This window comes from Barbatula barbatula (assembly GCF_947034865.1).
Source record: "Barbatula barbatula genome assembly, chromosome: 12".
In the NCBI taxonomy this organism is placed as follows: domain Eukaryota; kingdom Metazoa; phylum Chordata; class Actinopteri; order Cypriniformes; family Nemacheilidae; genus Barbatula; species Barbatula barbatula.
In genome coordinates this window covers 15417112-15444112 of record NC_136775.1, presented here as the reverse complement: position 1 = coordinate 15444112, position 27001 = coordinate 15417112, and the positions used below count along the sequence as shown (strand labels likewise).

General features: G+C 37.8%; 1 protein-coding gene across 2 annotated transcripts; it reads right to left on the bottom strand.

Annotated features, from left to right (window-relative positions):
• Window positions 1–1090: 1090 nt before the first annotated feature.
• On the bottom strand, window positions 1091–24872 carry rorc (RAR-related orphan receptor C). 2 transcript variants are annotated; one of them, XM_079469202.1, is made up of 12 exons: window positions 24362–24872; window positions 16926–16955; window positions 5328–5413; window positions 5071–5212; window positions 4649–4984; window positions 4447–4566; window positions 4221–4342; window positions 3947–4079; window positions 3721–3828; window positions 3323–3433; window positions 3138–3247; window positions 1091–3014 (listed from the first exon to the last, which is right to left on the bottom strand). In XM_079469202.1, the coding sequence occupies exons 1-12, from the start codon at window positions 24420–24422 to the stop codon at window positions 2850–2852; spliced, it is 1524 nt and encodes a 507-aa protein (XP_079325328.1). In that variant the 5' UTR covers window positions 24423–24872; the 3' UTR covers window positions 1091–2849. The 2 variants fall into 2 exon arrangements, with proteins under 2 accessions (XP_079325328.1, XP_079325329.1); XM_079469203.1 differs by lacking the exon at window positions 16926–16955 and having other exon boundaries at window positions 1155–3014; window positions 24362–24810.
• Window positions 24873–27001: the final 2129 nt, after the last annotated feature.

Below are 27001 nucleotides of genomic sequence, written 5' to 3'. Positions count from 1 at the left end.
ACACTACACTTTACTACACTACACTACACTTTACTACACTGCACTTTACTACACTGCACTGCACTTTACTACACTGCACTTTACTACACTACACTTTACTACACTGCACTGCACAACACTTTACTACACTACACTGCACTACACTACACTTTACTACACTACACTACACTTTACACTACACTCTACTACACTGCACTACACTACACTTTACTACACTGCACTACACTACACTTTACTACACTACACTACACTACACTTTACTACACTGCACTTTACTACACTACACTACACTACACTACACTACACTACACTTTACTACACTGCACTACACTACACTTTACTACACTTTACACTGCACTTTACTACACTACACTACACTGCACTACACTACACTTTACACTGCACTACACTACACTTTACACTGCACTACACTACACTTTACTTTATACTTTACTTTACTACACTACACTACGACTTGACTTCACTACACTACACTACACTACACTACACTTTACACTACACTTTACTACACTACACTACACTACACTACACTACACTACACTTTACTACACCACTTTACTTTACTTTACTTTACTTTACTTTACTTCAACACTTCTAATAGTCCTCAAGCACTGCAGTGCTGGCCCAGACTCAGTTTCATTCTAACTTGCATACATTTGCTGATGTTAAGCAGTTTGTTACAGCCGTGGCTGTCAGACAGAGCTGCTATTTCTGATGCCACTGTGTTTTCCTGTGAGTCATTCACTGCTCTGTTTATCTTGGACACACACACACAGTTCTGTCTTCAACAGTATGACTACAGATAAGACCATAAGATCTTAACCTTGGTTTGGATTGTATCTTCACCAAGGTCCTCCAGATGGCCTGCAGCTGGGAACCAGCTTATCAACGAAATATAATAATTTTCATAATACATATTTTCTATGTTAAACATGTTATGTTTGGTATTTCTCCTGTTCTCTTCAATGGCTCAACTTTAAAATTCAATAGAATCTTTCTTGTTGTGATTCAGTGACCGTTTTGAAAGTTTGCTCAATCAGTTACTGTTAATGGCAAAAAAGTTTTGTTTCAGCTGGATTGAATTATTGGTCTTGAGACATATGTTTATAAAATGAATAGACCAACCCAAACAAATAGAAAAAGAGATTGTGATTCATTTTGCACTCTCATGGAAACACAGTCTAGTTCTGGTTTTAAAATTACAAATCATTGAAACAGTAGTGAAAATCACCTGAATCCATATTAATACAACAATTACACACAAAATAGTTCATCTTGAAGTGAATCTGTCTAAAGGAAATCAAAAGACAGGGAAATGTGGAACACTAAACATTTTTTTTTCTCCTTAAAAACTGGAAAGTATAAAGGTATTAAAGAAATAAAAACAACAATAAAAGCAATGATGGTTGAACATTTGCAAATATCACAATTTGAAATCTAGTATTTGTTGTAATCTTGGATTAAATTGGTTCATTTACAGTAAAGACTAAAGGTAAAGACTAGCGCGTGAACATCATTAAAGGTCTGTAAACCCATTTTTTAAACGTACAATGAGAAATGCGTGTGTATTTAATGAGAATTATGAGAGTAATGATATTTTTAACTGTAATACATTATGACACTTTCATGGGATCTATAAAGAAACCGTATACCTGTATATACAAATCATAACGGATGGTCAGTAAACAAAGAACGAAACAAATGATAGTAGTTACAAAGTCTGGAATGGTGAACCAGTGTTTACTCAGTCCATTCAATTAAATTTATGCTTTTCTGAGTTTTATTTGAGACCTCTTCTGCAAAACAGCACAACACAAAACATAGCAGGGAATTTTGCTTAAAAACAATAACAGTTTTGTTAACCATAAATGTGATAAGTTAATGCTGACACAAAACACAACAGCAGAAACTTTAACCTTAAAGAAAAATGCAAAGGGGCTTCAAAAACTACTGCAAACAAACATTTGAAAAATTGTTTATAGATTTCTGCAAAGTAGAAAAAATGCATTAAGACGAAATGCAGTCAATCTAATTGTCTAAATAGCAAAATGACTAGCATTATAGTTTTTTAGAACCTTTAGCATAAACATTACTAAATATTTAACTTTCCAATTAAAACGTTTGACTTGACTTATTTGGATATTGAAATGGACATTACTCACACTTCAAGTGTGAATCGCCCATTTTAAGTTATACAAGAAACACACTAAAGGGAATGGCGAGATGGAGAACATGCAAAAACATGTTCTTCTGAGATCCAAGTGAAATGAATGAAAGATGAGGATTACATGTGCCAGAACAAGCCTCAGTGCGATTGTGGATGTGTCAAAAACCATATTTAAATTAATGCAATAAGTGTATTAAGTCTCCGACCGGAATCAAAAAATGAATGCCTTGTGTTCTCCGAATTTCTCCCTAAACACACTTTGTAAATGGTCCAGGTTAAATCTGGGGGTTGCAAATATCACCGTCATGTGGTATTTACTTTAATCCTGTATAGTCCGTTTCAACAGCATGAAAAGGTTCATCAGCACTACTTATAATAGCAGTTATGGCATTTTACAGGATGAAGACAAAACATTCAAAAATATCCTCAGACAAAAACAACTTTCAGGATGCCCCATTAAATTAAATTCTTGCACCAAAACTGAACAGAACATTTGTGGTAATAGAATTCACACTCAGACTACATACTTTACCTCATTTTTGTGTTCTTGTGACAGTAACAAAAATATATTCTTATATATCTTCTTCAGCAGGTAAATAGAACATTTAGACCCTGATTGCATACGTCATTTCAAACAGCGACTCTGCCAAACAAATGTGTGTCAGCGTGTGGTCAGCGTCTGGACGTCTGTGTCAGAGCCGAACAGCTCTTTGTATAGCGGAGGGAAGAGGGAATGTACAGTGAGCGGAAAAAGTTGACGGAACCATCGCAGTTTCTCAATATGCAGCGCACAGAGAGACTTCAGCACCGGCACCCTCTGATACAGCTGTGATCACATAAAAACACATCCATCATCGCATCGGCATCATTCATATCACTTACAAATGATACAAATGTTAACCGTCCACACAGTTTCATAACATCGAGCTGTTTGCTTTCTCTCTTTTACCTTATGCAGCAACGTTTCCTGATTGTCCCTGTGCAAGATGTGACTGAGAGCAAGTTCCACATCTCTCCGTGCTCTCTGCACTTTCTCTCTGTTTTCCAGACCCGGACGATCTACACACATCAAAGATAAGCGATTGAGCCAATGCTCCCAGAATTTTCGAAGTTATGTGACATTTTGGCCCTTACCTGCATTGAGGAGGACCAGAGCGCTAAACACTGCCATCTGCTGTTCTGTGAGTCTCAGCATACAAAGATTGTGAGCAAATTCAAACACAGCCGCTATTAGATCATTACATGCTGAATAACACACAAAACACACAAAAAAACACACTGTCAGATAACATAATCACATTCATTCTGAAAAATGTATATTTAGAGGATTACCATAAATGAAACACGAGTAAAGCATGCTGTTAAACAATGAATAGAATGCTGTTGATAAAAAATCATTTACGATAGAAGTTTATGGGCAACTATTGCCTATATAAGGGTTGTCACAACATCAGATTTCCACAGTTATTGTAAAAAAATCACCCCAAGTCTATATGGCAACCATTATAACCGGAAATATTCCTTTAACTTACCGAGAGATTTGAAAAGTTCTGTTCCAGCAAATTTTCCGTCGAAGAATACCATGTTGTTTTCTGTGTTAAACATCCGACTCATCCGCACCAAAACCACTTCCATAGATCCTGACAAAGGAACCCACAAACAAGAAAGAATACAGAAACAGACATCAAATTATAGGAGGACTGAGAACACATGAGACAAAGGCATGTTGTTATGAAATGATAGAAAGATGTGTCTCACCACTCTTAAGCAAAGCGATTTGATCATTCTGACAGAGCTGACGGAAACCTGGGATACGCTTGGCAAATTCCACCACATACTGAACGGCATCTGTCAATCGCACCGCACAATGTTGCCACATCTCGTCCATGGACTAAAGAAACAGACAGAGAGTCAGATAAGAACTTTCGACATCAAAGGAGGCTTAGAACGTTGCTGATGTCACAGTATTAAACATGGTCGCCACACATTAGCAATGATGTTCATTCAAGAATTAGAAGTAGAGAAGCTGTACCTTGCTCTGGTGAGCATGGATCTCCTCCCTGCTAAAAACCTTCCATCTGAGAGCCTGCAGCTCCTCTGGACGGTACTGAGTCGTCTCTCTATGGGAACGTACAATACTTGCACAGAGCTCCTCTGCCGAGACACAAACATTCGAGAAACATGAAACCATGAAGCCCAAACGCCCATTTGCTAATTCTGTCCTTCTCGATATTCGTATAAATGCTTTGGACCCTCACCTATGTGCAGAAAGGTCGGGTAGGAAAAGAACGAGCTCTCCTGGTCAAAAGGTCGAAAGCCCATTTCACTGCTTGGCATGTTCAAGTTGGCTTCCGGTGTAGATCTTGTGGAGTCAAGCCCTGTGGGAAAGTCAGAATGGGATTGAAAGACATGATAAATCAGGAACAAAAAACATTCGGCATTACCTAAGATATGACATACCTCTCTCGGCTGCTGAGTTATTGCTCTCCACCCTCCTGTGTGGGGAAACTCTATAGGCCAGACCTGGAACCTGTGTCTCGCTCAAACGACAATCCAGGTAAGGTAAGGATGCTGGGCAGCCTGGCAGTTCTGGCTCGACAGAATAGGGGTAGGCCGAGGGGTGAGAAGGGATGAGATGCGATGACTGTTCTCTGGGCTCTTTGCCGGGCCGGTAGGCTGGGAGAGGTTGAGGCTCTTGGACGGAGTTGGCCTGAAGACGTTGTTGCTGTCTGTGTCTCTCAACTTCTGCGAACAGTGAGTCTCTCTGACGCTTGGACATGCGGCCAAACTTTACAGCTGAGGAGGGGGATAACACATCACAACAATCACACAATGTCAAATAATTTATTTGATCAATTCCTCATGCTTTCAGCTGATCTTACCGTCACGGCTCATGCCCTGAGCGACACATTTCTTGAGTCGGCAGCTCTGGCAGCGGTTGCGGCTGGCGCGGTCGATGGGGCAGTTACTCTGTCTGGAGCAGGAGTATTGCACACTGGAGGACTGACTCCTGCGAAAGAAGCCCTGTGCACACAAAATGAGAACCGACCTGTTAGGAAAATGTGGCGGATCTGTGCTTGTGCACTCCATAATGTCTTTGTCAGAATAATAATCTGATATCAATAAAGTCAACAGTTACCTTGCAGCCTTCACAAGTTATAACTCCATAATGAACACCTGATGATTTATCTCCACAGATCTTACATGGGATCACCTCAATCTGAGCTGTAGACATACAATAACAACGCAGCGCATAGGTTAAAAATGATAGCTTTGGTTTAAGCACATGATTTAAACAAATCAAACAAACAAACGACTTCAGATCATACATATGGCCAACAGAGGGCAGTATAGCTTAGATGCTTTTACATTCATCTATCAAAGAAATACATACGGTATGTGACCGTGTACACGCTTTAATTTAAGAATAGTGAGTTTAATAATTTTGTTAACAATTTTCGTTGGATGAATGCATCGATTCAAATGAACACATGAAATAATTTAGGTGGTAAACGCCCGTAATTTGCAGTTAGATATTTACAGCACATATCAAAGTACATATACACAGAGGTATAAATACACAAACCTGCAGAAACACAAACACACACTGGTTTTGTAACAGTCTAAAGATAATCCCTGAAATCCACATTAAGAAATCTAATCTAATGCAAACAAAGAGACACAGAGAGATACAGAGGGAGGGAGCGAGAAGAATGAAAGAATGAATGACTTCAACATATTTGACGTAATCTGCCAAAAACTTGCCCCCTGCAAGTACAGTCAAAATTGCACAAATGCATAGCTGCACACCTACAGAGAGAGGAAGAATGTCACTATTTATATTCCTACAGCAGCAAAATTGCAAAGGACATGTTGATGTGTCTACATTAAGCTTATAAAAATGACTTCTGGTCAAACACGTCATTTTGTTGAAGTTTATTGCTTGATCTGGAAGAAACAACAATGGAAGTGTGTGTATTGCTGTTTGTGTGTGACAGTAAATATAACCTCATTATTTCCTGGAATCCAGCAATGTGTTTGCGGCTAAGTGATGTGGTTACTTTGTCCAGTACCAAGTACCTGCCCCCACTCCCCAAACACACACGCACACACACACACACACACACACACACACACAAACACACACACACACACACACACACACACACACACAAACACACACACACACACACATACATGTATTTATACTAATATACATTGAATAATGCAATCTGATGGAGCATGTCTCTAAAATGTAACCGACACACCGATCGTGTTAAAGATGATCAGAAATGTGAAAAGATCTTGGGATAACAATAGCTAAAAACAAATGAGTAAACCCTCACTTTTTGTTGTGCTTTTCTTTCGTGAAAAAGGTTTTAAATCCTAGGTTAATGTAAACCTGTATTAACTTCTGGCTGAGAACCAGACGTCAAACAAACACATTTACTTTTCTGCAGCGGTGAGTAATTTTACCAAACACTGTGGTGGACCACCTGTAAAACTTCTTAAGAGTGACATTTAACAAGATATGCCATTGCTTATAAGCAACAACACAGAATTGGACTTACACTTTTGTGACCGTGCATGATTTTGAATATTGGTGGTTAGATGCATCACAATAGAAAGTAAATGCACTTATGAAATGTATTGACATTTGAATCTGATTCTGTGTCCAAAAACTAAGCATTCATCAGTCTGGTTCCTAACCGTGATGCAGTTATTCATGCTGTTTAGTCCTGGCAGAGTGTCTGTGTTGTGCTGGAACAATCGTATTTAGATTTATAAGTCACAAAGAAAAGGTGAACTGAGGTAAGGTGGAATATGAATCTGTCTGAACCAACCTGACCTTATCAAGTCAACAATTAAAATTCTTTTGATGATTTTTCCCACCCAGCCCATCAAAGCCCATGCAGTGGGTGAATCAAAGAAGGGCATTTTTTCTAACAAAAACGACAACGTCAAGAAAAATCTAAAGACGTCTCATGAAAAAGAGGGAGATTCACAAAGAGCGGTCGAGAGTGGGGGAATATCTGAGCGCGAGGAGGTGGACGTGAAGGTGTCAACCTCAGAGTCTTTTAAAGTGGTTAACTGACTTCTCTTTCACTCTGACTTTCCCTCTTTCATGCATTATCTTGCTCTTTCATTCCCTCTCTCTATCTCGCTCACAAAGGATGCGACTGCCAGTAACATGCTCTTTCATCTGCTTTTGTACTGCCAGGAATGTTCACCCGCCTCTTCTCCACACCCCTCTCGTTCTCCTCTTCTCTTCTCCCAATCCTGCCGTCTACCACAGGAGCCTTGGCGGAAATATTAATCTAATACATCCGTCCATTAAATACATCACTCAATGCAACTCGAGGTTTCAACCGGAACATTTTTTATGGCTCAGAACCTGCTCGGTAGACTTTAGATGTTTGTTTTGTATCGTCGCAGGACCTTTCACAGGGACACAGATGCTATTGTGCATTCCTCTGATGACGGATAGAAGTGCAGAGAAATTTCAGCCTAACCAGCAAGAAACGTTCAGTGAATGGAGGAAGGAAATCTTTTTTTGTTTTGTTTCATCAAGTATCGTGTTTTGTATGCGCCCTGATTTTATATTATTGCATATTTGATATATAATGGCATATTTTATTGCTTATTATAGACTACATTTTCTTGTGCTTATTCTTTTAATTTAATATTAAAACAATAATACACCTAATTATTTAAATGATATAACTAAGGCTACATCGGTGATATTACTTTACCTGAAAAAAAAGTTAACATAAGGCTTACATGTCAGATATATAAAGTATCGTAATTGGCCGATCAAGATGACATGAAATCGGTAGTCAGTACCAGCTGCTGATCATAATGGATTTAACCATTGGATTACATTTTATAATATATTTACCCATTGGTGAATACATTTTAATTTGATCTTAAAATAATGTGTCGCTCCTCTTACAGTTTACATGTACGTTTCATTTCACACATTGAAGAGATACATTTATGTGAAAATATATGAAGAGTGTCTTTCTCAGCATAAAATATGAAAAGCATCAATCTCCATTTATACTCCATTAAAACCCATTTCTGTCTAAGAGAAACAAATATAGAAGAAAATAGAGATATCGTAGTTAAGTTTTTATGTAAAAAAGGATGTGTCAGCCAGAAAGAAGCATAAAAATGAATTATTCATAATAAAAATCCATTATATCATTATATGTAATTAACAATTATGAATGATTATATACTTATTCATTAAATGTTTATATTAATATTATTCATTTAATTATATGATATATATATATACATACATTCATATATTCATGTGAAAAAGTATGTGTGTGCGCAGGAATAAGATCAAGTGTGTTTCTGTGTCACTGTGTTTATGTCACTGTGTCAAACGTGAGGGGTATTTTGTTTTCGGGCACTAAAGGAAACACTTTGCAACAGTTTGTGCCGGAGCTGTGAGTGTCCCTTTGTTGTAGGTAAATGTGTCTCAAGAGTCTGGGAGTGTGTGTCAATGTATAGTGACACAATGATCCCAAGTGAGATGCAGATTGTCGTGCTGTGTCTGGTGTGGACATAATTCAAGAACCAGTTGTTGTCAGTCATCCTCACTAAGATCTGTTTACTATGTTTAATGTTTGCAACTGTCGCCTATAATTGACGATGTCAGTACTGAAGACGGTATACAGATGGAAATGGAGATAAAAAGGTCGCCACGTAAGATAAGACATATAACTGTGGGGATCTGTACGTATTAATAATGTTGTTAAGAACATGTCCGAAAACAAATATAAGTGACGAAACTGGGGTATAACGTTGAGCTATCATGTCTAGCAAGTGAAGAACTGTAAAGTGGCTCTTTCAAATGTAAGTCCTAAGTTGTTGCCGACGGTTAAACTGTACTTGCGCTTTAACTCTATGATTTTTAACCGCACTTTGTATTTTTTAACAACTCAAGTAAATGGTCTTGACAGATCAAGATCAAGTTCAAAGTCTCTACGGCATGGAAATTCATGCTGGTCTAGACTGGTTTGTCGACTCGTTGGTCTATGGTGGGAAACGAAAAAATATGCCTGCATGGTATCATTGGCTCGTAAAAAAAGACTATTTCAGTCATGACAACCTGCATGTTGTACATTTTCAATAAAAATAATTTAAATTAGTGGAAAATACTCTTTAAATTGGAAATGTAATGGTAAATTGTAATTTCATAATCTAATAGGACATACTGTACGTAATACTTACAACTATCAATATAATAAGCAATAAAACACAATAGCCCTGTCTACACCCATGTTACACATGTTGAACAACTCTTCAAGGGGTTCACTTAGCAACTGGGCCACTCACATTGAAATATTTTTGTCATATAGACAAAAACCGCTGCCTCTCATTGTATCTTCATGAAACCACATGCTGATAAAGAGCAGAAATTCTGTCTTCCTCTTCCCTGCTATCTGCTCGCTTCAACCACATGCTGATACTGACAAAAGGGCTCTCATTTTTGCTCCTTTCATTCTCTATCACTCCATCTAAAGTGCAGAAAAAGTGAAGAAATATACAGCAAACAAAAAAAGATAAGAACTCTCCTAAATTTTGTGTGAGATAGTGTGCTGTCTAATTTCTTAAGCCTCATTACACTTAAAGATAAGATTTATGATACTTCATTATGCAAATTAAAATAGAATTAGAACCTAACATGCTGATTTAAAGGCCATAGGTACTTACCACAGTTAATGATAATAACTTATCCATTGAAATATTGATGCCAACAAAGCTGCCTGTCAAAAGGAGGACAATTTTTCATAGCGATTGTGAGAGGCTTCTAGTTGTCTCCGTGTGATTGCATCTTCCAATACACTAGTTTCCAGAAATGAAGATACCATCTTACCTACATATCGTTGGCTGATGTAAGCTGTGATATGGCGTAAATGATGTAATACCACAACTTCAGTATTAGGTCTAGCAGTTTACAGCAAAGGGTTCTCCCTCTACAGTTGCACAATTAAACAAAAGTAATGTCAGACGTCTAAGCTCTCTAAAACAATCATTCAAATTATCAACGTTTCATGCACATCTTGTGTTTTGCAAAGACAACAAACTAATAGACACATTCTATGAATACATTATATAAAGACAATTTCTGATTCAGACAAAAGGGTCACTTTTATAATTTTTTGTTTGCGCTGTTTGTGATTATCTTGAAAATATCTGATGTGTGTTATGCAGCTCGGCTATTGGGAAAAAAACTGAAGAAACCAGGAGACCAGAGTTATTCCACACTTTATGTAAACTGACCGACAGTCTCTGTTCACACAGACAATAAAGACTAAATGAATGTTGTAAAACGTTAAGATACACAACGTTTCCAGTAAAATACCTTAAATACCTTTGTGCTAAGAAGTGAGTTTTTCATTTAATAGTAATCCATAATAATACCTGCCATACAACTATGTTCAATTTCACGCAGTGACAAAGCAGAAAAATGAGATCTTCGAATTATGCATATTCATAAATGGTATTAAATGGAAACCTTTGCATTATGTGCTCCGCATATCAAAAGTCAATATTAGCTTTTAGCCTTGAATATGAACATTTCTTTTCAAATTTAACAAAATCCTGATTATTTTATATGTAGAATCAAGTTTTACCCATAAATTACTCACTATCTAGTCCACAAAAGTGAATACATTTCTTTGTTTAGTTGAACACAAAGAAAGATATTTGGAACGATGTTAGAAACTGGCAATTCCGGGACAGCATTGATAGGAAAAATCATAATTGTAGTCAAAGGTGCCACAGAACTGTTTACTTTCCCCAAATCCTCTCAATTGTGTTAAACAGAACAGCAACAACATTTATTTATTATTTTTCATACTACGGTAGTCAATAATGTCCCAGAAATGTCATTTTCAAAAATCTTTCTCTGTGTTCAACAGAACAAAGAAATGTATACAGGTTGGAACAACTTGAGGGTGAGTAAATCATGAGTTATTTTTGGGTGAACTGGCCCCTTAAAGTACTTGAATAATGATCTAATTTGTTTCTATCTTTGGAGCAATTTTACCTGAAATGTCTGAGATCTGTTTCCTTAAAATGACACAAAACTGAGAACTCCATTAAATCTCCTGAGCACCCAAATGTTTGGATTCTTCAAATCCTCTATAGCAGCATTTTGCACTGTAAACTAGTGAAAAACCTCAAGGTTCAACTAACGGAAATCCTCGAGATGAACACAAGACTGCTGTGACAGGACAAAAAAAGAGCCGAATCTAGAGAAAGAACAAGTGAAAGACCAAGAGTCAACGGCTTTTAAAGAAACACAACAGATAGACAAATGTAGGCACATGAGATGAGAAAATCTCTACTTGAACTTATTCATTTGATAAATGTGGGTGTATTGTATTGAAAAGTGTTGTAACTAAATTGTGTTTAAATAATCATCAATGTGTCTTTTTTTAACCTTATTTCGTTTTTTTGATACAATTCCACTAGCAGTTCAAGGTTTGCCGAAAGACATTGTGAAAAGTCAAAGAATAACCACTGGTAATATTTGAAATGTTTTAAATCAAATAATAAACATCTGAACTAAAGTTTAGTGGGAAATGTGAGATTAAATACATGGTTTTGAGTACTGCCAAAATTGTAACATGTTCATCTATAACTAATAAAAACTTGAATTAATTCAGTCAAATAAATGTTTATATTTTGTCAAACCATTGTCAACCTTTAACAGCAAAAACTTCAGCTAAGCTCAAGAATAAAGCAGTAAGACCTTATGTGTATATTGCATGATCCTAGCAAGAAAAAAAGTGGAAATACTGCATAAAGAATTACATGTACATACATTTTTTTAATAAATCTGTCACAGGAGAAAGGCTGCAGAAAGGATAAAGCACAGATGAGAGATTTGTGCTGAGTATTGTGTTCCGGTCATAAGCACAATATTCTCTCATTGTCTAATTTAGTTTTAGGTTTAGTCTAGATGATACATACTGTATAACCAAGACACTGGATTGTATTAAAATCTTGTTGAATGGAATTTCTTTTTCAGTAAATGTGTGAAGCAAATCTCTTTGATTTTCAAGGGGGTGGAGGCTAAAGGTATAACTCACAATTTCAATTTCTTTGAAGATTTTAAAACTTTTAAGAACAAAAGTGAGAATAAGTGTGAAACCCCCCTTCCACATTCAAACACAAGAGAAAAAGAGGTAGAAATATCAGTGAGTTAAACAACACCTTCAAAAACATTCAGTTCCATAAGTTTCAGAAACATGACAGATGAAACAGATCAACAATTTACATTTTTGGAATGTTTTTAAAACAAAAATGAAAATAGAATTGTATTTTTTTGACCGTTTTGTACTTAAGAAAAGCATCCCATCTTTAGTCGAGTTTACAATAATTTGTTGTCTATTGATGCAACTTCTATTTGGTAACAAAGGAGGGAAACAACACCCGACGTGAAGGTGATGGAAATAACCATCAAACAAAAAACTCTACACGCACACCTGTGCACATATACACACACGTGTGTGCATATATACACACAGACTCACACACAGGGACTGAAGGGGTGACCACAGAGTAGAACAGTCGTGCAGCTGGCGAAGCATTCGCTGGCAGTATATTCACAAAGTGTGCCTGTGTGTGTGTTTGTGCGCAGTTAGAATCTAGTGCAACAGTGCAAAATGTTGCTCCATGCATTTTTTTTAATATGTATGTAAACCAGAAGTCTTCAAGTCCACCAGTTTTGTTTCCCGTGCCGTTCAATGGACGCACATGATTTCAGAACAGACTTCAAAGAATGTCTTCCACTTTCCGTTCTCATACAGTGTGAGACATAAAGCTCGGCTTCTTTCAGTCCGACGCCAATGAACAGATCTAGATGAACGGACCTGTTACATTAATAACTGGATTACACAGAATTGTGTGCAAAGTACGATCGGCATAATTGGCGGGTATCTTCAATGGTATAGCTTATTTATTGGGTCTTAAAAAAAAGAGAGGCCCGCCTTGGCTACGGCCTTGCATACGGTTGTGAGGACATCTCAGTGCTCTTCGGCACATTTAACAAAATACCAATACAAAAACTAACAACTAACAAAGAAAATTCCCTTAAAAAGAAATTGCACTTTTCTGACCCATTTATAAACCTTAAGGCGTTCTAAAGGAAACTTTTACTTGAATGCAAAACACAGCCAAACAGTTAAACCTGCAAATGCACACGCAACATGGGAATCAATACAAGTGGGAAGGTTAAAAAACAGTCTTCTCAATGGTGTCATTCTACGAGAATGACACCAAAAAAGGCTTCTTTAAGCAGGGTTCTGGACAACAGCGAGAGCCGCAGCACAGACCTGCATCCGATAAATGCAAGATGATAAGACGCAACATTACAGCTGACTTCAGCGAGTCCTGCTTGAATTATAGCAATTTTACGAGCAGATATTTAACCACACATTATGTGGGCTGCTACGGAAAATTCAGTTTTAGGGGACTGTACAAAAATGTCTGATGGAGAGTCATTTCCGAACAATGTCCATCACCACAAGGCTCGCAAACAAACGTCATCTGAAGGTTGTTGGGGTCCTCACTTGTGTCTCTAGGTTTCAGGATAAATTAGCAGCAGCAGATCTTCTTAAATTTTAAGTTTCTTGTGTGCTTTTCTGTTTTGCAGTTCTTATGAAACCACTGACTCAGATTTGAAAATGCTGTGTGAAGAACTGTTTTGAAAGTAAGATCTTATCTTGCAGAGTTTGTTTAATTCTGGAGGCAATCTTGCATGTGATACACCCTTTATCTGGACTCGCTTCATCGTATCTACAGCTTGTGGTACTGATCAGGACAGCCACAAAGCACAAGATTAACTAATAATCAATTAATCTGGCCAGTTCACAATATTGTGGCTTCAGTTTGGTTTTACAATGAGTCGTCACACTTTCTAAAGCTTTACGGTAATACAATGTTACTAACACGTTTAATACCTGGCTACATAAACTCTCATCATTTGTATTGTTAATACTTCATATTTAAAAAAAAATCCTATATATGTTTAAAAGAGGGTAAATAATCTCTCTTCTTGTTGGAAATGTTGTGTAAAAATTGATTATTACAGAAATAACATTATTAATTTACAATAGTTTGAATTCAGCTAACCGAATGAGGTACAAACATCATATTACGAAAGTATTTTTTTCGTACAGTTTAGGAACAGACGGAAATTAAAAAAATTGGTTAAATGAGTTTTATTTGTTTAATTTGTCAAAATTGTGGGAAAGATTTGGCATATTTTATACTAAAAAACTCAGTTTGTTCTTTTTAGAAGAGTTAGTGAAAAGTCCACACCCACAACGCACTGCTTCACTGTCTACAAACTACGGTTAGGGGATTAATAAAAAAGGGGAACAGGAGACAATTGGAAAAATGAAATTGAGAATAAAGTCGCTGAATCATTAAATAAAACTAGAAAAAATACTTGAAATATTTGCGAAGAAGTTGGTTGAAACATATGTAAAAAACATTGCTCTGAAAAAATGTAATACATACACACCTAAATGCTTCGCAAACATATAAATATTATTTGGCATATTGTCCTATTTTGTACTATAATACTGTAAGCATACTGGGAGTCCTAAGACAAACTGAGAAACAGTTACCAGAAGCCTTACCTCAAAATCAAAGCACATAACCGTACATTGCTTTCTGTATTACTACAAAATCCTCCACCCCAAAATGTAAACCCCATTCACTCTGAAAGATGTCCCTGTTATTGATAATCCACTGGAATAGACTGAAAGTGGTTTAAGAGCAAACAAAAGTCTTGGACCTTTCAGTGACCAGCTAACATGGCGGCTAACATGACCGCTTTCAGCTACAAACACCAAAAACTAGATCGAATGAAACTCCAAAAAAGGTCAGTCTCTTCTCAAAGAAATGAATGCGATTGATGCTTTCTACAATTGCATTGTAAAACACAGAAAATCTGAAGCCAAAATCTTTTGCCGATTTCATCCTTCAAGTTACATAATGAAAATTAAACTGCATGCAAAGAGAACAGACAGAAATGTGATGTAAACAAGTATTTGTCACACACCCACACATACAACGATACACACAAACACTAATACACACACTTCCTAGGGCAAGCTCACAGACGCAAAACATGAATGCCTACCTCGCATCATCTTCACAGCATGTGTGAACAGCTGTCTTGTCTCTTGTGTAGATATACGTCTAAATGACTTAATATGATTGACACTTCAGTCTCACACTGTCAATCAGACCGCTTCTTAAACGGATGATACTGTCGCCGTGCGGGAGATGACAGTGAGATTAGGTGGCTTTCTGTCGTTGTGTGACAGCGAGAGAGAGAGAGAGCATTTGTGTGTGTAGACTATCTGAGAGTGACAGAAAGGGAGAGGGCCTGTCCCTTTCACACTAACTGACTGTAGTCAGGTACATCTCTCTCTCTCTCTCTCTCTCGCTCTCTCTCTCTCTCTGGTGTCTCTTCTACGGAACTTTGTTTGCTGTTTTTCTGTCCGTCAATAGGTGGACTATACTTTCTCTTTCTCTTTACATTTCAGCATTGATCAGCTCATCTGTCTTTTCTAAGCTAGTACTACTTTCCCTCCTTACCTCCATCTCTTTTTCTCAGTGCTCGGACTTGCAGCTATCAATGATCATTCAAAAACCATCATGAAAAACCACCACTTCACACTTTCATATGCAGTGTCTATGTGAATTTAGGTTTTGACGAAATCATCTGCTAAATAACTACATGAAAGTATATGAAGCTACATTTGGAGCTTTATGTTTATAACATGTAACAAGAGAGTGTAACATTACTGTAATAATGTCAGTTAGCCTTCATTTGTTTCACCTATTATTTAAGATGTTGTACAAAGAGGATGTGATGGTGGTCTGATACGATGGTGAGGGTGTAATGGTATAAACAACTCGGTTAAGATCGTCATGTGATATTGTTGCCGGAGCATACAACCAAGTCTGGTTTTTGCTTTTCATTATGAATCATGATAGCTACGCTCTCGATCCACCTACAACCACACTCTACAAGGCCACAATACAAGCTAACAAAATGGACCTAATCATTTTCCTTCTCTGTGTTTTGTATTTACATACATGCTTACATGTTTACATGTGTTTGTATTACATTATTTATATAAGAATACAGAAGACGCTTTATGCCCAAACGCTTGTACTGAATCACATTGAAAGGAGAGATCTTTCGAAGATGAAAGAAACACAATACAGGGGTGTATTCAAACACAAAGGGGGTAAGAGTTTTAAACAGCATCTTTTACAAAAATACTTTCAGATCTTATCATGATTCAGATGGAGCACACACCAATAGCTGTGCGCACCTGTGTGTGTGTGTGTGTGTGCATGGTGGGCTATGGTAGCAAACACCTACTGTAGGCACATTTAAAATACAGCTTTTGTGGCTGAAGTAAAAATATATGTGGATACAGGTGCATGGTATGTGTGTGTGTTTCACGTGTGTAATTGCATGTGCCTCCCTGTCTATCCACAATACAAGGGTTCTCTGTTATGTAAAAAACAACAAGATGCACATCGAGTTAAAACATGCCACTTCTCGAAACGCGCAGACAGACACTAAGAAACAGCTATAGTGCTTTATCATACATCGGCAACCAGACAGCCACCTTTCCAAGGCCTGCGTGCAAAAATGATGGATGCTTCATTTGGTACTTACTCAAATGGGATTTCTTGGGACCTGGCGTTCCTAAAAAGAAATATGAAACAAGTTAGTTGAAACAGGTTAGTTGTGTCTGTCTTCCACACTTACAGTAAACAACACGTTTGTTTGTGTCATGCTGCTATGGGCATGAAAGCACCAACACGCATAATTCACAATTCAATTACAAAAAAACACCCCCCACGCACAAGCACAGACACCAAATCTCCGTTGTCTGACGTTTGACCACACTTTGAGAAAGTTCAGATTTGATGCTGTGTTGGTCGTTTCCTATGGGTATTTTTAGAAGTGTGTCTGTCTAAAGACATAGTGCATGTAAGATAACATCAGGTAAGATCTCTGGGAAGATCACTTGGCCTCTTATTTTCTCACTTTCTCTGTCTGTCTCTCTCTCCGTCCGTCCCTCTCACACTCTCTCTCCCTCTTTGAAGGGCTTTGTGGCTTCTCGAAAAAAAGTAGCTTTTGCTTAGGTAGCGGAACACACACAAATAGGTGCGTGGCGGCTTGCAGGCGTACTCGGAAAAAAAAGGCTCTCAAAGCGACTCATTTCACAACTCCATCTCACGATTTGCCTAATAGTAAAAAAATGACCAGTGCAGTTTTCAGTCGATGGAACGCCCAATTCTGCTGATGTTCTAATATGACGGGAATTCAAGTAAAAGCGCAGAAGAGTTACTTTTGTATTTTAAAAGGGGAGAACATTTATTAGTGTTAAAGAGCAAAGGATGAACCAACGACTAAAGGTTTATCTGTGCTATCTGCATTATGAGGGTGATGTAAGGCACAAGGTAACAGATCTAAAAGAAGTTGGATGACTACTACCACAGTTACCCGAGCCAGCAATTCCAGGACCAGAGCAAGATGGAGAGAAAGATATTCTGAAGACGACGTTGCGTAAACGTCCTTTGAAACTTCATTTTTAATGTGATTTTAAAATAAATATACCTCTGTATATGAAGAGTTTGGTTCCAAAATGAATGTGTTTATAAAAACTTTTTGAATGTGTATTCTCATTTTCAATAATTATGTTTTTTATTACGTTATCGTGGTTTTATTGTGTTAGTAAATTTTATAGTTATTATGGCTTAAGTCAAACCAACTACAGTTTGATTGAAAATAACTGGAATGCACAATAAAACAGTTATCTCATATTGGAACCAAACTCTTCATATGAAGACGGTTACATCGGACACACGGCTTGTGTTTGTTTATCGGTTTGGCTAGTGCTAATAATATACCTACTTAATCAATTTATATTGATATTCATTTGGTAGCCCTTTTCAATAAGGTGATATTTGTTAACAATTCCACTTTTCTACAGCCTTTATTAATCTTAGTTCATGTTGATTTCAGCATTTACTAAAATATATCAAACGTTGTGTCTGATAACATAAGTCGACATGAATAATTGTATTTACATTAACTAATATTAACAAGGCTTAAAAAATGCTGAAAAGCTAAAGTAAATTGTTCATTTTTAGCTGATGTTAGCTGATGCATTTATTTCTGTAAACAAATAGCAACTTTTTGTGAAGTGTTACCATACATTTTTTTATTGTATAATAATTGAATTTTATTGTATCTTAAATTGAGTAAATAAACAATTTGTTGAATAGGTTGTTTAACTTTGTTGTATTTAGGTTTAGCAAAGTAAACATTTTCTACTGGTTACCCCAAATAATGGAGGCTAGACACTCTTTTAACATGCTAGCTAATGTAATTTACTTGTTATTTCTTTTACTTGTTATCAGAAATAATCTACATTCTATATTCTATATACTATATTCTTTGCGGATGTGTCCTGGAAGTTAGGTTTGGGCCACAAAAGGGCGCACACGCTGTAACGTTTGTTTATGTTGTTGCTGTGAAACCGTCTATACGTTGGAGCATGTCCATGTATACAGTATGCATTATACACCTTACACAGAGTGAAAATTAAAGAAATTAAACATTATAACCACTGTGAATCTGCCCAGAATTGGGCGTTTCTGAAACCAATAATCCTAGACAATAACACCTATTAAAAGAAAGGCTACGATAAGGTCTTTGTCGATTCATACTCCACCCAAGAAACACAACCTGAGCACACACACGCAAAAACTGCAATCCAAATGACGGTCTCTAACTGGATACAGCGGCGGGCAAAAGTTGAAACTCTGAAACAGGCCCAAAGAGCAAATGAATGGAAACACAGGTCAGGACAAAGTCGATCACGAGTGACCATTCCTATATTTACATTGTGTTTATCTGTACAGTTCAACCAACACGTGCGACATCCACCTGGATGATGCAACGGCAGCCTAAAGCACAGATCAACGCAAACAGACCATAAGGGCACATTCTGTTTAAATGCCCGGACACTTCTTGCAGCCAACCTAATTCTCATAGGTCTCCCATTCAGGTTTTGACCAGGCTCAGTGCTTCTCAGCTTTAGTGACTAATCACTTATTATCTGGATGGTGATAAACTGCTGGCAGCCTGAAGAGAAAGGTGGCATTAGTCCTCTATTGTTACATAACCCGCTACAAGAATGAACAAACTAGTCAACAACCACCTATCAAACCAATAACCGACGTTCTTTAGATGTTAGGTACATGATAATGCTTTGAAGTCAATCTGATTTGAATTGACTGTACATGTATAACTGTAAGTGAGAGACGCAGCACGGAAGTAAGATTCATTTTGGTTTTTACTTTGCAACCACCGTCATTATCGCATGAGTCTCAAAATTTGCTTGTCGCACATAGTGTATATGTAGATTCAAGAACCACTATATGGTAACACATTCCATATTGTCATTAAGTGTTTCAGTACTCTGTGGTCTCTCTGTATTTTACCCATCTCCTCCCCTGTTCAGTCTTTAAGGTTCTTTCTCACTCCCACCTGTATACATTCTCCCCGGTGTTTTATCAAACCAAAGGTCACACTCTCAGTAATAACTACATTCGCCTGGGAAGAAACTGCGACAAAGTGCTTTGATGTGTGTGAGAGGTTTGTATGTGTTTGAAGAGGTGATCCGTGCCGTGGGGTAGTGGAGGTGAGCTCTTGGATCTCAAATTAGCCAATCGGCTTCTAGAAATAGATCAGGAATCCAAAGACACTCACAGAACACTAATCCGTCCTTTAATCCAGATTATATCCACTATTACCACACACAGAGGTTTTTATTTCTGGCCGAGTGAGATGTGGGAAGAGACAAAGAGCAAGAAAGATAGAAACTGAAGAAAAAAACTAAGAGATTTGTGAGAGAACATTATGAGTCTTAGAGTTTGAATCAAAGAAGAAGAAGACAAGAGTGTGAGCAGGATTTCACGTCTAGGGGTAGAAAATTTTGGAAATGATGAATAGAAAGTGACATCACATTAAGATGATTAAGATGCTATAACTTCTTATTCAGTCTGTAAAAACTAAAATCTTGTGTAGGTATTGTTAATTATGGGGTGGTTTACCGGACAGGATTTAGCTTAAACCAGGGTTAGGCCTTACTTAAATTAGGATGTTTAAAGGAGTAGTTCACTATAAAATTAAAATGTCAAGATAGTTCATTCCCCCCAACCACCTTGAATCAAGCCATCCGTTTGTTTGTTTCTTCTGTCGAAAACAAATTGAAGCTTTTGAGGAAAGCTTTCCAGTGTTCTTATCCATGTAATGCACTTAAAAGGGGGGCTGTTGATTGTGGTTTTTATCGCAGCTTCAAAGGGCTCTACACGACACCAGCCGATGAATAAGGGTGTTGTCTAGCGAAACGATAAGTCATTTAAAAACAAAACGAAAAAATGATATACTTTTCAAACATAAATACACGGCTCTATGTTGCGCGTCCATGAATTCACTTATTACGTTGAAAAGGGAAGTTCCGACCCAGTGTTTACGAGTGTGGAGAAAGAAGAATTGGATGTTGAATGACACGTTTTATGTCTTTGAGCAAGACTATTGCTTAAAATTGTCAGTTCGTCTGCACGTGTGACCTTGCCAACGTGATTGTGAAATACTGTCGTGGACGTCGATCGCGGAGGCAGTCCAGCTGTGTATTAATGTTTAAAAAGTATAAAGTGTTACGTTTTCTTGGAAAATTACTTTTCGCTAGACAACACCCTTGTTCATCGTCTGGTGTCATGTAGAGCCTTTTGAAGCTGCGTTGACACTGAAATCTGGACCATAAGCAACTGCCCACCCGTTTAAGTGCATTATATGGAGAAGAACCCTGGAAACCTTTCCTCACAAGCCACAATTTCTTTTCAACAGAAGAAATAAACACACGTGTGACATGATGAGTGAATTATCATGAAATTTTAATTTTTATAGTGAACTACTCGTTTTTAAAAACACACTGTACAACACAAATAACATTACTGTGTGCATCTTTAGACAAAACATTTGCTCTGATATACTTCAAGATATGTCAGTTCAAGATGTTTTTGATCATAATGTCTATTACATTTAAATTAGTATGTGAGAAAGATAGCTTTTTAACCTGAGCTAGGTTATACATCAGTGATTTACATTTATTCATTTGGCAGACACTTCTAAAGCGACTTACAAGTAGGAGAGACATTTAGTTAACAGGCTAAACAGTAGTTTACAAGGCCATACTATTATGAGGATTAAAGCTGGATTACGCAAAGGAGAGAATGAACAACAAGACAGACAGTTATTGGTTAGTCAAACCAATGCGGAACAGGTATGTTTTGAGCTGTTTTTTTAAAGTTGGGAAGGATGCTGCAGTTCGGGTGGAGGCTGGCAGTTCATTCCACCACAGGGCAACCGAATGAGTAAAGGTTTCTGCAAGCGATTTGGTGCCTCGCTGTGATGGAACAACCTGGAGTCACTCATTTTCAATCCAAAGATGACGGGAGGGGATGTAGACCTGGAGCAGTGAGTTAAAGTAAAGGGCCCAGTTTGCCGTTATCGTTCTGAAGGCCAGTGTCAGCGATTTAAACTTGATGCGGGCGAGAACTGGCAGTCAGTGAAGTGAAATCTGGAGGGGTGTTACATGGGTTCTTTTAGGCTGATTGAAAACTACACGTGCAGCTGTATTCTGGATCATTTGCAAGGGCTTGACTGCATTGGTTGGAAGGCCGGCCTGTAGAGAATTGTAGTAGTCCGGTCTCGATATGATCAGAGCTTGGACTAGAAGTTGAGAGGCATGCTCCGACAGGAACGGCCTGATTTTGTAGAGCACATACCTGAAAGTTCAAGAGGCTGCTGCGATGTGAATTTCAGCTGGTCGTCAAACATCACCCCCAGGTTCCTCGCAGACTCGGGGGGTGTTATAGTTGAGGATCCGAGCTGAATAGTAAAGTGATGTTCAATTGATGGGTCGGCCGGTATAACTAGGAGTTCTGCCTCGGAGAGGTTGAGTTGTAGGTGATGCTCTTTCCTCCAAGAAGACAGGCACATGATATAATTATTGTGGATTAACATTATGTCCCTTACTGGTATCCTTTCATATATTTTTGGAATCTTAATGTGTTTAATAAAGACTTGTGGCTATTCTTTTCAAACAAGTACTGTACTTTATCTATACTTTAATGTGTATTCCAGTTTCTGCCCCATTCCCTTTTGTTGCTTTGTTATCTACAGTTTTTTCCAGTTGAGGGACGCATTTACTGTAAATGTAAATCACAAGAATGCCGCAGCTGCAGCTCAAACTATAGACGGTTTAATAAGACGTACGCGCTGGCTCAAAGTTAACTTCTAGTTTGTGTTTGATTATAACATAACATTTTATTTTATTATTTCATATTAATATTTTATAATGGTAAATTAATTTAAAACTACTCAACAGATATGGCTTCTTTGCGGAGGTCTACCGGAAGTTACATTTGATAAAAAGATTTCAAACTTTTACAAGCAGGGCTGCTCATCAATGTTAGTGCCAAAGCAGTGGAACAATCAGAAGAATCTGGAGGCGGGGCAAGCGTTGGAAGCTTCCGTTTACATAAGCACATTTGCATGACATATTTACTTTAATTTTTAGAAATATTTCATTTAACTTCAATAGGATTTTAAGCAAATACAATGCAATCCACCTCCATATGCCTCATTTCATATATTTATCTTTGAATACACACCACTTTTGGCCTAAACTTGTACTACATTTGAAAGGGGTTAATGGTTAACCCAGTATCATCCTGCTGAACTAACTTTCAGCATACACAGAATTACACTGGACACTGGACGAACGGATCTCTGCAAAGAAATTTCGAAAGAGTCAAAAGTTCACCTTAAGAACAATACTGAATAAGGCCCTAAAGAGTGACGTACTGGATTGCACAATGTTCAAACAAGACACCCTTGTGGAACCTTTGTTTCGGTAACTTAAGTAAAGTTATCTCTTTCCTTGCAGACAAATATCACTTTACTTTTCTTCTCTCTGCTGTAAGACACATGTAAATCTCTACGATCCCAGCACACAATTGATAACTGATGAAAATTGTTACTACAATAAAAAATGTAATAAAAATGTTAATAAATGGTAAAAGTGATTTTTTTAGGGACTTCAACAAACTGACTGATCACCATCTATTCTCCACAACTTTCAGTCATGTGTGTTTGTATCATACGTGATATTGTTAATTCCTAAAATGTAGTATATTCCAAATAAATCCATTTATTTTTATTGTAAGTGCAGACACTTTATCAAACATTTGTCATTTTAACAATAAAAAACGTCTCACTTTACTTATTATTGCACAAACTGTTTAGACCAAAAACTTGACTACCTGTTTCTACATATCCATCCATAATCCATATTATACAAAATTATTAATGTTTAACACGGCACAGAGTAAAACATTTTAAACCTACGTTTTACATGGAAATGAACTGAACACAAAATAACAGTCAAAGTGACAAACATTTAACACATCGTCGACACTGTGATCACAAACAGTGTCCAGTATACTCGTGTGTATGCACAGTGCTGTCTATAGCTCAGGTACATCTGTAAGATGTCTGCCAAAGATCTGTTTACTGTGTAAAAACATAAAGGTCTTAGAAAGGGCAGTTCTACATACATTCAAATCATAAACATATTACAGGCGTCATCTAGATGTCTATACGACATATGGCAGCAGACGTCTCAGAGACGTGTTGCATATGAGTAAACAATGAAAAACGCGGCATCAAATAGATGTCTGCCAGATGTAGGTGTGCTATCGGGGTGTTGGCAGAAGTCACGGGTGTTGTGGTTTCGCTAGCGCAAGTGCAGCCCTGCTGGCACACTGCAGACACTTCTGTCACATTAGGAGTGTATTTTTAGGATGCCACTGGTCTCATATCTATCCATGTATGTGTGTGCGTGCGTGTTCCATGTTTTCATTTTGTGACACTCACACACCCGTATGTCTAGACCACAGCCCAATCTGAAAATGACATTTTCCACCAAGCGACATTGAGGTATTTAATGGGTTAATGAATGACACCCTTACCTCGTTTACTCGGAGTGTTGGCAAGGCTCGGGTCCGGCGATCCGGGTTCGTCATTTTCCATTACTTTCCGAAATGTCCGATTTCTTCGCCCTGTCCCTTATTGTTTACTACAGTGTTTTACCTGAATCAACGACATAACAACTAACAATCTATTTGGAAAAATGAACTAAGGTGCAAATCCTCAAAGGCTAACGACTAGGGCGTCGCAAACGTTTTAACAAGCACATCGCCATTTTCAATCATTCCTAAAAGTTGTTGCGTTTGGTCAATAAACAAATAAGGTTTATGTCAACACGCCCCTCCGCGTTCTTCCAGCAGTCCTTTGAATGCAACTTGCATGTCATGTCAAAGGTAAATAAAAACTGTTGACAGTCCCGAAGAGAGAGAAACGTGCACTTGTTGGATAAACTGACCGAGTGGCCCGTGGCGCGCGCCCGCGCAGTGCCTCTGTTCGGGCGCGCTCGAGCTGTCCCGAGCCAGCACCGTGTTATGTCATCAATCATTATGTAATAGACTCGGGAAGCGCGAGAGCAACGCTTTCAACCTTTTACGAGTCTTTCATTTCTTTCGGTTTATTGCTTATTTTTATATCATGAACTACAGTAGAAATGTTTCATTGATCGTGTGAAATATGTTCAGTGTACATTATCTTTATTTTCTATTCCAAACTAATAATTAATAATGTTCATTTATTGTAACCATGTTACTTTATTCCCGGAGGATTTTTTTATTTGTCTAAATATGAAGAGTGTGCAGAAAATGTGTTACATTGGTTTGGGACACTATATGGCTACAAGGCCAGTAGGGCCTAATCCAGGTGTTATGTTATGCGTAACTGTCATTGGATGACACTTTAATTTTATTCAACCGTTTCCATGGTAAGTGATAAATAATGATGGCATTTGATTATATCATTTATTGTTTTAAACATTTGGATGTTTTATTAAACATCCAAATCGCCCATATGCTACATCATCTGTCCAGCCAGCGTAAGAGGAAAGTCCCTGTAAACATAGACTTACCTTTATTCTCTCGACTGTGTTTTTCAGCATCTCTCCACCGCCCAGAATCCGCACCTGCGGGGGAAGCGCTCTGGGTTCGGGCAAAAATACCCAACTCGGATCCCTCTCCCGGACGCGTTCTTTTCTTTCTTTTCTATTTATTGGCGAGGGCGGACTCGTGAAATAAGGACATTGCTCGAGACTGACAAACACCGCAGTTTATCATTTGGAATATTCTTCATGTTACATAAATAAGTGAATTGTTTGTTTATTTATTTCTTAATTGACCTTTGGCAGTAAAATCGATCTCAGCACAGGCAACACTGAGACGAAGGAAATGATGCCTTGGACAGACAGAGGTTTGAACGTTAGACCACGCATGGAAAATATTTCCCCACAGAGCTGCGCTTTGGTGTTTCCACAGAAGCCATCACGCAAAGCCCACTTGACCAGAGCACAAAGTTAGAAGCCCCCATCCATCCCCACCCATCTGCGTCCTACATACGATACGAGACATTTGCTAAAGAATTGTGTATCTCAAGACAAGGAATAACTTGTTTGGAAAGCTCACGTGTGTCTATATATGAAGTGACTGTCCCCACAGGACAGTATTGAAACAGAGACGCTGAGTTCAAAGTCTACACATATGAATGTACACTCTTCTGATGTGGACAACGTGTCAATCATTACCGTAACAATGTGGTGTCCGTTGTCTTTACTGGAATATGCAAAAATGTGGAAGCAAACATATTTCGTGGACACATACAATATAGACACCTGTCCACTGCCTTTCTTTATTTAGAGGTCTAGAGTATGAAGAGGTCTCCACATAGCAAGTCCAATCATTTTTATTGAGCTTAGGCTCCAGCCTATTACTTTTTGGTTAAGATTGTGTGTTGTTATAAATGGAAATGATTCATGAATTCATAAATAAAAGAGAAGAAATGTTAATCCAACACAAACAGCTTTTTAGACGAATGCAAGCAAAGATTTGTAGCTTTAATAAGAAAGGATGAAGGCGGTGAGCTATATCTTTGCAGTGATGTCGGTCAGGTAGTAGATGTAAAATCTCTTACAACTGCAACTTTATCATTAAAAATAAGGCAGCCAGGTATGTGAGAATAAATGAGTAAAATTCTGTTTATCTCTTACATGTGTGCATTTCTGGAGACCTCATTCACAGAGCGAAGATAAAATATCAGCTAGATCAGTTGGTCACTGCTCTCACACACACACACCTGCATTCGGATTCATGTGTATACAGATACCCACAGCCCTGTGGTGGATTCTGCGCTGCTTTTAGCGTTGTGCTCCAAATAAATAACCTACATTTATTGACACAAATAAAACTGCCATGGCAGAAATGGGGGAAAGGGAGAATGTGAGAAAATGAGTAGAAATAGGTAGAAAATGTACATAAACTGAGTATTTTAAAGGCTTTTTTAAAATGGGGCGCAAGGTGTGTCCTCAATGTAATACTTTGCCATATGTTGTGTGGATTAGAGTCTGTTTGGCTTGATGAGAAAAAACACATTGGGCATTAAGAAATATATTGAGTTGGCAACATGACACAGGAATGATAGTGTGACACAGCAGCAACTCATGTTACATGCCTTACTAGTATATCAGCTGTGTGGTA